The sequence below is a fragment of the Bubalus bubalis genome, chromosome 4 (assembly GCF_019923935.1).
Source record: "Bubalus bubalis isolate 160015118507 breed Murrah chromosome 4, NDDB_SH_1, whole genome shotgun sequence".
NCBI classification, from domain to species: Eukaryota; Metazoa; Chordata; class Mammalia; order Artiodactyla; family Bovidae; genus Bubalus; species Bubalus bubalis.
In genome coordinates, this window is record NC_059160.1 from 89,731,538 (window position 1) to 89,743,049 (window position 11,512).

An 11,512-nucleotide genomic window follows, 5' to 3' on the forward strand; every position below is an offset into this window, starting at 1 on the left:
GGCTGGAAACATTTAAGCAGTTGCAATGGTGTGGGGGTGAAAGAAGAATTTAGCTGAGAAAAAAGATTCTAATAGAACAGAGCCTGGGGAATTGGAAAGGGCAAAGTGCCGGAGCTTGCAGAGGGATCTGTCCTTGTATTGATGATCCCCTGACCCCTGTGCTGGCGAGAGAGTGAATAGAAGTTAGCCTGCAGGAAGAACAAATATACCCCAAGGTCTGTCACTGCTTTTTGGCTGACAACCATCCCATCTGCCCTTGAGCACAAATGGAAAGTCTGCACTCAGAACTGCCCCCAGGGCTGAAGCCATGGGGCTTGATGGGGATAAATGGAGAAAGCCTAAGAGGGTGCAGCCCCCAAATTGGCTGTCCCTGATAGCTCAGTCGGTAAAGAATCTGCCTGCAATGCAGGAGACCGTAGTTCTATCCGTGGGTCGGGAAGATCCCCTGGAGAAGGAAATACAACCTACTCCAGTATTTTTGCCTGGAAAATCCCATGGACGAAGAAGCCTAGCGGGCTACAGTCCATCGGGTCGCTAAGGTTCGGACACAACTGAAACAACTTAGCACAAGTGGGCGTAGGCATGCACAGGAGGCCTAACAGGGCCCAAAAAGGCAGGCAAAATATGAGTTGAATTTTGAATGTGGTAAATGCAGAATGTGTCACTTTCTTCTGATTGGTTAGTGGTGAGGTAATAGGGCAGTGCTCCAGGAATCTTGTGCTCAACCTGAAGTTACCATCCTCCACCTGGGTAGGGGCCCTGGTTCTGCAGAACTCAGAAACATTGCTATGCATATTCCTTGAGTAGGAACCAGGCTCCAAGGCTGTACAACCAGTTGACTTCTATTTCTTTTCTTTTTTTATTTTTTTTTACTTCTATTTCTGCATCCCCTCCCTTCCCTGATAATCAACTGTTTGAATCCGCCCTTTGGAATTCAGGGAAAGTCAAGGAGGCTGAATGAAGCCTATATCCTACAAACAAGAAAATCAAATGAAATAAAGGATGCTTCTGAGGAATAAATCGTTGTATGGAAGGTCAGAGTGAAACTAAGCTGGACCTTGCAGGTCCTGCCCAATTTCAAAAGGCCCTCCATATCCCTTGTATCTTATTTATAGAAAACAGAAAAAAGTTTCCCAGGCCTTTCTTGAGTGAAAAAGAGCAAGCCCAAGCAGTTATTGATTAGGACAACAGAGTCACAGGACACCTAGTTCTTCCTGAAGCCATAAAGATAACAACTTGATGCATTATCTTTGAGCTGTTCCACAAAAACTAAGACCCCACCACCAAGGAGGATGTAACTACAAGTCCACCACAAGCACACAGACTCCAGACTGGTTGGAACCAGAAGGTTGAGATTCTGGAAACACCACCCTGTTACCTCACCACCAACCAATGAGAAGGTCCAGGAGCTGGTCAAGCAATCTATGACCGTTTTCCATAACAGTTGTCTAAAAGTGATTGGACGGTTAGGTCTTTTGTGCACCCGACATCTATTCTTGCTTTTAGCCTTTGCAATAAATCTTTCTCTGCACCAAACTCCCAGGTTCTGGATTGTTTGGCTTCAGTGTGCCAGGGACACAGGAACTTGGGTTCCATAACAAAGAGTGGTATACTTAGAGTAAGGCAGTGCAAGGCAGTGAGGGCCTAACTCGCTCCAGCTGTGTGACCTGCAACTAGTTTAATTACTCTAAACCCTAGTTTCTTTATCTGTAAAAACGGGGGTAAAGCACAGCATTTGTCTAATGGATGACATGTGATTAACATTGTCTGAAAAACAAACAACTCTGCATAGTAAGCATCTGAAAAGTGAAAGCTATTATATGCACGTGTGCTCAGTCATGTCAGACTTAAGAGACACCCAAGGACTGAAGCCCATCAGGATCCTCTGTCCGTAGGATTCTCCAGGCAAGAATACTGGAGTGGGTTGCCATTTCCTGCTCCAGCAGATCATCCCCACACAGGGATCAAACATGCTTATCTTCCCTCTCCTGCATTGGCAGGCGGATTCTTTACCACTAGCGCCACCTGGGAAGCTGGGGTTAGTATAACTAATTCCAGGCCGGGTAAAAACTGCTTTTGCACCAACTGGAAGGAGTTTGCTGTTGGGAACGAAAAGGTTCATTTAAAAGGAGGTAGGAAAACAAGGGGGAAAAAGCAACAAAAAAGGTGAGATTCAAGATTTCAGGTTGGTTTGCGGTGATTAGGACCTGGAATGGGGAACCATAGGTCTTCCCTCTTGGAAGTCCCTCAACTGCGAGAGCTGCGGGCGCCGGGGTTACCCGCGGTGGAAGCACCGGATCGTGTGGGAGGTCCTGATTGGGGGCTGTGCGGCTGGAACTGGCTGAAGGCCACCTAGGCCGCCCTCCAGTGCAGGGTAGGGGGTCTGGAGCCCGGGGACCGGGCGGGCAGCGAGAGGAGCCGCGCCCCCACGGCTCCGTGGCCGCGCCTCCCTTTACCTGGCGCCCCTCCTGGCTTACGCGTGGCCCACTGCTGTCCCCACCCTTCGCCCCGCTTCTCCTTCCAGTCGCCCAGTGCATCCTCTTCCTCACCCCACCGGCCCATTTTGCGGCCCCTGGATTCCTCCTCCCTTTCCTGGTTCTTCTGGCTGGTTCCGTAGAGTTTGCTTTGAACTTTTGAACCCATCAATGAGCGCCGTGCGCCCCTCCTCTCTCCGCAGGGAGGGTAAAACCCGGCGTAGGGCTGGGAGGCCGGGCCTCGGAGGCCGGGGCGGGGTCGGGTGCCCGCCCTCCTGACACGTGGCCCGGGTAGAGGTTTATAGGATCCCTCCCGGCCCCAGGCCTCTCACTACTTCTCCCCCGGACTCCTTAGTAGTCTGTCAGTGGGAGATCTTCGCGGCCGTCCCCTCCCCTGTTCCAGCCCCGCAGAACCGTACAAGTCTCCGTCATGGTGAGTGGGGGTCCCCGGGCGGTGGTGTGGGGGCAGAGTGCGGAGTCCGAAGGGGCGTTGGGACCCCAGTGCGAGTGCAGCCACGTCCACGCCTCCGGGCAAACTGGTTTCTGGTGGCCGTGTTCGGAGAGTCGAGTTCACCTGGCTGACTCCTCGTCGGGCTCGAAGACGCGGCCTGGGTACTGCCTTGAGTGGAAGTGGAAAAGCCACTTGATCCTAGAGAGGGGCCATTCATTGATCCCTTCGGGGCCGCTACTGCCCCAGGAAGGTCGGAGAACCTTCGCACTGGCTCCCAAGGACTTGTGAAAGCTACAAATCCCTCCCATTTCCTGAAGTGATCTCACCTTCCCACAGCCTTCCTCAAAGGACCCCTGGAGCATCCCGTGTGCTCCAGCATAGTAGGTGCAGACGTTTCCTAGCGACCCCTCTCCTGTGCCCTGTGATTTGGTGCTGAGTCCACCTGTGGCTAGACTGGGACGTTTCCAATTGCAGCATCGCCACCTGTGGCCGGGATGGCGGGGTTTGGGTGGCGAGGGGAGCTCTTGAAATTGCACCAGTCCACTTGAAGGATGAAGGCAGGCTCCTCCTTTGAAGGAAATTACTGTCCCGTATTTAACCCTGCATTTCTAGTGTTTCTAGTGTTAATGTAGTGGGGTGTTTAATAGCTGAAACTTTCTTCTTACAGGTTTTTAAAAGTCCATAAAAGAGATATTTACTTATAAAGTCACAGAGTAAACTAGTTCTGACAAAGTAGTCTTACTTTTAAAGAAACATGAAATTACACACAACTTGAGTATTTTCTGTTTAGCTGTCAGAGGTTTTGGAAACAAGTATCTTAGGAAACATCCGCTGGAGGTCTACCTAAAGCAGGCCATGAGTATCACATGTATCAGAATACCTTTTTTTAAAAAGGAATATAGTGAATAAATAGTTACCTTTTTTACGGACTACTTCAGTTATCAAAGGATGTCTGACTGTAACAATTGCTTGAGTGCTTTTTACTAAGCCAGACCAAAGGACACTGGTAAATGTGTAATTGAGAAAATAGTGGGAGTGTTTAAAGGGCAGGAAATCAGCAGTAGCAACAAACCTATTAAGACATACACTGGTTAGACTCTTATTTCACAAGGGACAGGTGCTGATTATCCCGTTAAGGCTAGACTGTGACACCATCACCGGTATCTCACTTCATCTTCCAAGTGGCCAGGGGAGAGTGGAGGGCAAGCAGTGGCCACAGCCTAAGCCATACTGTTGCACAATATGAAAAGTTTTTGAACTCAAAAGGCTTCATTGGAAGTGCTTCATTACGATGGCAGGGTCTTCTCAGATACTGTATCTCCTTGGGACCTGGGACTGTCATGGGCAAATGACTGGTTTTCCTGGTTTGTCATGGGCAAATGTCATGTGCAAATGACTGGTTCTTTCTTGGTTTCTAGGGCTGTGAAATGTCCAAAGCCCAGTTTAAGGTAAACACAATGCAGTGGTAAAAAGTCATAGGTGCACCAGAAATAACTCCCCTTTCTCCCACAGCCTTAGAGCTGGGCAAGTAGATGCATGTAATAGTGAGCATGCTGATGAGGTCAGCAGAAAATAATTGCTTTATGGGGAATATGGTGAGAAGGAGGGAACCATAAGTCCAAGGTTATGAGTAATTGGAGGTTTTGTCTTGGGGTTATGAGACTAGGCCCTTTGACATCTTAGGTGATGTTGAATTTTCTTTAGATTCCTATTGTTGTTCAGTTGCTAAGTCATGTCTGACTCTTTGCGACCCTACGGACTGCAGAATGCCAGGCTTTCTGGTCCTTCACTGTCCCCTGGAGTTTGTTCAAACTCATGTCCATTGAGTTGGTGATGCTATCTAAACATCTCACCCTCTGCCTCCCCCTTCTCTTGCCTTCAATCCTTCCCAGCATCAGGGTCTTTTCAAATGAGTCAGCTCTTTGCCTCAAGTAGTCAAAGTATTGGAGCTTCAGCATTAGTCCTTCCAATGAATAGTCAGGGTTGATTTCCTTTAGGATTGACTGGTTTGATCTCCTTGCAGTCCAAGGGACTCTCAAGAGTCTTCTCCAGCACTACAGTTCAGAAGCATCGATCTTCGGTGCTCAGCCTTCTTTACACTCCAACTCTCACATCCATACATGACTATTGGAAAAATACAGCTTTGACTATATGGATCTTTGTTGGCAAAATGATGTCTGCTTTTTAATATGCTATCAAGGTTTGTCATAGCTTTCCTCCTAAGAAGCGAGCATCTTTTAATTTCATGGCTGCAGTCACCATCTGCAGTGATTTTTGGAGCCCAAGAAAATAATATCTGTCGCTGTTTCCACATTTTCCCCATTTATCTGCCAGGAACTGATGGGACCAGATGCCAGCTTTTTCACTCCTTTTTCACCCTCTTCCAGAGGTTCTTTTCTTTTGTTCTCATTCACTTTCTGCCTTTAGAGTGGTATCATCTGAGGTTACTGATAGTTCTGGGATGCTTGATTCCAGCTTGTGATTCATCCAGCCTAGCATTTCACATGATGTACTCTGCATAGAAGTTAAATAAGCAGGGAGGTAATATATAGCCTTGACGTACTCCTGTCTCAGTTTTGAACCAGTCCATTGTTTCATGTCTGTTTCTAACTGTTGCTTCTTGACCTGCATACAGGTTTCTCAAGAGACAGGTAAGGTGGTCTGGTATTCCAATCTCCTTAAGAATTTCCCACAGTTTGTTGTGATCCACACAGTCAAAGGCTTTAAATTCCTATTAGCAGCTTTCAGAACCCTGAAACTCTTATTTGGAGAAAATGTAATAGGAGATATTTGATGTGGATACTTGAAAGACTCTCAAGCAGCTAATTTGATTTATGATGGAAATACAATAAAAATCCTGTTTTCCTTTTATGTCTGTGGGTTTAGATTCTATGTTCACTGCCTTATTTTGCCAAGCAAGAATGAGTTTGGTAACTTACAAATGACCCTGTTCAGCAAGTAAAGGAAAACAAATGCTTGCCTAACATCATTAAATTTATGAAATTATAGACTCTTCTTCCACAGTGCCAGAGACAGATGTACATTTTACTAGAAAACAGCTGATTTCTTAAACTATTAGTGAAGTCTTGGTGACAGTTCAAGCTTTTGTTACCCTATCTCCATCTGCCGACCCTCCCCCACTCTGCCCTCAAGGTGTGTGGGCAGTGAAGGAAAATGTTTTTCCCTAAGATTAAATACTTCCACAGGAATAAAAGGATGCCTGTGACCACAGTTTTTAAAGTCCAGGTAACTGCTGCTTATCTGCTGTTTTCTCCATGAGTCATTCAGCTGTAGTTTGCTGGTTTAAGCTGGTTTTAAGGGAGAGGCAGAAGCTGTTTAAAGAACAGAATAAAGAGGGATGGGAATGAGCTGTAGTCACACGGTCACACAGGGAATGAATCAGAGCTGGAAGGAGGAATTTTGCATGCCTCTAAGGCGTCAGCAGGCATATTTCCCAGGAGTTGGGGAAAATCTATGGCTCGAGTAGCTTGTGTCATTCTGAAGGTAGAAACCTGACCATGAATATCTAATGTGGCTGTAAAGCGAAAGTCTGGTCTCTGGCCTTGTCTAGTAGTTCATTAACATGTCTGTGGTTTTCCAAAGCCTTTTCTCTGAATTGGCCTGTTTGTGAAATAGTGCCTGGGCAGGCATGGCCTCCAGAAAGGTGCTGATTTGTCTGGAAGGTTAATAGTCATTTCCGTGTGACTCATTCCTGAATGTCCCATCCGACCTGTCTCATTCTGACACTTCCCTTCTTCCTTCCCACAGCGTGAGTGCATCTCCATCCACGTTGGTCAGGCTGGTGTCCAGATCGGCAATGCCTGCTGGGAGCTCTACTGCCTGGAACACGGCATTCAGCCCGATGGCCAGATGCCAAGTGACAAGACTATTGGGGGAGGAGATGACTCCTTCAACACCTTCTTCAGTGAGACAGGGGCTGGCAAGCATGTGCCCAGGGCAGTGTTTGTAGACCTGGAACCCACAGTCATTGGTGAGTTGACCTCGGTAACCCCAGTGAGATCCCAGGGATCTGGGACAGGAGGTGTGTCCTGGGAATTCCACTGATGCCCTGCGATGGAGCAGACTTGTGTGGGTTGTTAATGATGGGTGGCTGCTTCATTTTCCTTTTCCAGATGAGGTGCGCACTGGCACCTACCGCCAGCTCTTCCACCCTGAGCAACTTATCTCAGGCAAAGAAGATGCCGCCAATAACTATGCCCGAGGTCACTACACCATTGGCAAGGAGATCATTGACCTCGTCTTGGACCGAGTTCGGAAACTGGTAAACGCAGAACTTTTTTAAAAAAGGATGAGCGTTTTCTCTTAGAGTTTTGTGAGAATCATTCTTCGCGCACTAGAATGAGCTTTATACTGCCCACTATAACTTGACTTCTAAACCAAACGGTGCTGTGCTATGGGACAACTTTTTGAGGCTGAAGTCGGTGCTGCTTGGCCGCCTCCTGTGTCTTCTAAGGCAGATTTGGGCAGTTGCTCACTCAGTGAGGCCAGTTTACCTGAAGTCAAGGGAGTACCAGGAAGCCTTAACAGTTTTACTGACACTTAAGCCCATTAAACATCCTTGTTCATCTTAATCAGGCAGCTTCCTGCCTCCAAGCTGAGGCATCCCTGTTTAGGTCATCTTAGTCCAGTGGTAGGTGGCTGGCTCTGAATGTAACTAATTGGTCAAACTCATAAAAATTGGACAGCTGCCCTATGTTGGAAAGTTACAGCAAAAGAAGCTGATGTAATACCGACTAGAACTAGCTGCCATTGGAAACGTCCAGCAACACTGAAAGGGGAGTCAAGGGAGCTCCCTTGTTACAGAAGCAAGTATAAGTCACTGGAACTTTGAAAGTATTAAGATATAACCACAAAAAGCGGTACCCTTGTTTTTCTACTAGAGCTCAGGGCAGTGTAGACTAGCCTTTCCTTGAGGCAGAAAAATCTAAGGTAACTGTATTCACATCGGTAAGGTTGAAAAGGGTGCTGTTCAGATCATTTTAATTAAGAGTCTGGCAATCAGATGACTCTGTTCCTTAGGCATATGGGCAACTTGTAAGTAATTAAGTAAAATCAAGAATGAAGGCCTGGGTGGAATAGCTTGTCAGGAAAATCCTATAACGCCAAGCCCAGCAACAACTGGTCTATTTTCAAAATAATGGCCTTACATTGTTCTTGGCTTCATACTTTTTGAGATGTTTATCATAGTCTTCGCAGCAAAATTGGGCTAATGGTTCCTCTGTTTGCAAGTGAAGCTTCAGCTACAAGCACTGACTTGGAAATCGGGACCTGCCTTAGGGACAAATAAACTAGTGAAAGTCATTGAGGGTTCTGGAGTGAAGTTCATTAACCACCAGAACAATTGCATTTGTCCCTGGTATTTATTACTGTGTCCACAGAGTCTCAATGGGTGGAAACGGGTAAACTAGAGTCTGCCCCTTGCATTGATCTCATTCAGAGGGTGGAGAGAAGTGACTAAGGGCTCAGTAGAGAATGTCCACAAATCTTGGAGCACCTTAAAGTGAAGACTGTCCAGAGAATACTCTGTCAGGTTAAGATCATCCTTTCACAGAGGAGCAGTTTGTTAGCCAGAAGAGCTCAATTAAGTGGTGGAAAGCCCCCGTGACACAAGGACATGGATTTGTGAGAGTGAATCCCCTTTCCCGGAATGAAGAGACTTGCTGCTAACCTGTGCTGACTGTGCCAGGCACTGTTCCAGTACTCATTCAATTCCCAGCAACCTGAGGCAGATTACTGTTCTCCTCATTTAATAAATGAGAACACTGAGCCTGAGAAATGAATTTGGTCAGAGGCACATGGCAAGGAACTGGTAGAGCCAGAGACAGCCTTATTCTAGCACCAGGGCACTGGCTCTTCACTCTGCTGTTGCATTCCAGCTCAGAAAGCAGCTGCCAGAATTTTTGTAAGACATCATTGTATGGGGCCGGTGTGGCCTCAGGCCTGCTGTTGGTAGCTCTCCAACTGATAAGAGGTTGCCTTTGGTCTGTGGTCATGGCACGGGCAGCAGAGGTGAGCCTCCCAGTCACCAAAACTTGTACCCGGCATCCATTCCAGACTTCGTGATTCCTCTGCCTGCAGAAATGAAAAGAATTCTTTAAAAATAGCCTTTTCACAGATCCCCTCCCTCCAGCCCCTAAGAGTTGATTGTGAAAGTTTCTCTGAATCACTTAGCACTTAAAAGCTCTTTAGGTCTGCTTTCTTAGCAAATATTGTTCAGAAGTTTTCTGTTTTTGTTTTTTTTTGAAGATCTTGATCAGTGTGATTATGGATTCAAAGAAATCACTGCAGCTGTCACCAAGGCTAAAATTAAAACTTTTTTCTTTTTGCAGGCTGACCAGTGCACGGGTCTTCAGGGCTTCTTGGTTTTCCACAGCTTTGGTGGGGGAACTGGTTCTGGGTTCACCTCCCTGCTGATGGAACGTCTCTCAGTCGATTATGGCAAGAAGTCCAAGCTGGAGTTCTCCATTTACCCAGCCCCCCAGGTTTCCACAGCTGTCGTTGAGCCCTACAACTCCATCCTCACGACCCACACCACCCTGGAGCACTCTGATTGTGCCTTCATGGTAGACAATGAGGCCATCTATGACATCTGCCGTAGAAACCTCGACATTGAGCGCCCAACCTACATGAATCTTAACCGCCTCATGAGCCAGATAGTGTCCTCCATCACTGCTTCCCTGAGGTTTGATGGCGCCCTGAATGTGGATCTGACAGAGTTCCAGACCAACCTGGTGCCCTATCCCCGCATCCACTTCCCTCTGGCCACATACGCCCCTGTCATCTCTGCTGAGAAAGCCTACCATGAACAGCTTTCTGTAGCAGAGATCACCAATGCTTGCTTTGAGCCAGCCAACCAGATGGTGAAATGTGACCCTCGCCATGGGAAATACATGGCCTGCTGCCTGTTGTACCGTGGTGACGTGGTTCCCAAAGATGTCAATGCTGCCATTGCCACCATCAAGACCAAGCGCAGCATCCAGTTTGTGGACTGGTGCCCCACTGGCTTCAAGGTTGGCATTAACTACCAGCCTCCCACTGTGGTACCTGGTGGAGACCTGGCCAAAGTAGAGCGAGCTGTGTGCATGCTGAGCAACACCACAGCCATTGCTGAGGCCTGGGCGCGCCTGGACCACAAGTTTGACCTGATGTATGCCAAGCGTGCCTTTGTTCACTGGTACGTGGGTGAGGGCATGGAGGAAGGAGAGTTTTCTGAGGCCCGTGAGGACATGGCTGCCCTTGAAAAGGATTATGAGGAGGTTGGAGCCGACAGTGCAGAGGGAGATGATGAGGGTGACGAGTATTAGCATGTCTGCTGCAGTTTCATCTTGGAACTGTATTATTTGTGTTCCGTGGAGCTGCACACTGTGGCCCTATATTGTCAATAAAAGTTATATTTGCACATCAGAGCTGAATCTAGGTCTGAAGTTGAGTTTCAGCAAACATGCAGCCTTTTTTTTTAACTTCTGGGGGGGGGTTTTTGCCTTTTTTTTAAAACCTCAGGTTTTCTTTTGTTTTTATTTGTAATTGGAGGATATTTGCTTTGCAGTATTGTGTTGGTTTCTGCCATACATCAGCATGAATCAGCCATAGGTGTACATATGTCCCCTCCCTCTTGACCCTCCCACCCCATGCTACCCTCTAGGTTGTCACACAGCACTGGGTCTGAGCTGCCTGCATCAGACGGCACATTCCCACTGGCTGTTTTACATATGGTGATGTCTATGTTTCAGTGCTACTCTCTCAACTCATCCCACCCAAAGCTCCTGGGTATTCTTGGTCTGCTGTGACCACATGTGGAGGAGCGAGGGGTTAGGTAACATAGCTAATAAATGGTGGAGCCATAACTCAAGTCGCCAGGCTGACTGCCAGAACCACTGCAGTCTTTAGTTCATAAAGTGTTGGAATCATATGGGAAGGGCTTGGAACTGTGCTGATTGTTCATCCTTGGCCAAAATCTACAATGGCAAACTAGGACGGTGCTTTCAGAAGTCACTGCTTGGAGAAAGTAGAGCAGGCTGAGACACGAAAGTATAGTAGTCTCGGGTGTTACGGTATTGGTCCCTGACCCAGTGTATGTCGTGGGGAATATGTGAAGTAGGGGAATAATAAGGAAAATTGAAGGAGTATGTACGTAAGAAAGATTGAAGACCAGAGCTCCCGAATTTGGATGCTTTTCTGAGCAGCTGCTGGAAGCTGTGTGGTTCTTGAGCGGGGCAGGAGGCAACTATGAGAAGCTGAGGGTGGGGGAAGAATGCGCGGGTGGCCCGAGAGCTTGGTGCTCAGGGGCCAGTGCTGTGGCCTCTGAGGCTGAACTGAGCAATGCAAGAGGACAGCGATCATCAGAGGGCCAGGTCACGCGGAAGGGAGGAGCCATTTTTGATGCTTAGGTCCTGGCCTGAGAGGGAAGGCCAAGCAAGTGACAGGAGGTGAGGGTGAGTGCAGGTCTGTTCCCCTTTGCTCCAGGACTGAGCTTATTCAATGGCGCTCAGCTACCATCTTTCTTTTCCCACTGGTGTTTTCACCTCTTACTCATTGCTAACCTCTGCCCCTTTACTCTTTAAGGAGA

General features: G+C 47.6%; 1 protein-coding gene across 1 annotated transcript; it reads left to right on the top strand.

The window, feature by feature from the left end:
• Positions 1–2,754: 2,754 nt before the first annotated feature.
• On the top strand, positions 2,755–10,350 carry LOC102405836 (tubulin alpha-1C chain). The gene is made up of 4 exons (XM_025284082.3): positions 2,755–2,907; positions 6,694–6,916; positions 7,059–7,207; positions 9,276–10,350. Exons 1-4 carry the CDS (start codon positions 2,905–2,907, stop codon positions 10,248–10,250), a joined length of 1,350 nt encoding a protein of 449 aa, XP_025139867.1. The 5' UTR covers positions 2,755–2,904; the 3' UTR covers positions 10,251–10,350.
• Positions 10,351–11,512: the final 1,162 nt, after the last annotated feature.

Bases quoted from the DNA above. Each gene is read 5' to 3' on its own strand.
- LOC102405836 (XM_025284082.3), top strand. The intron at 6,917-7,058 runs GTGAGTTGACCT...TTCCTTTTCCAG, and splicing joins CCTGGAACCCACAGTCATTG to ATGAGGTGCGCACTGGCACC. The intron at 7,208-9,275 runs GTAAACGCAGAA...TTCTTTTTGCAG, and splicing joins TGGACCGAGTTCGGAAACTG to GCTGACCAGTGCACGGGTCT.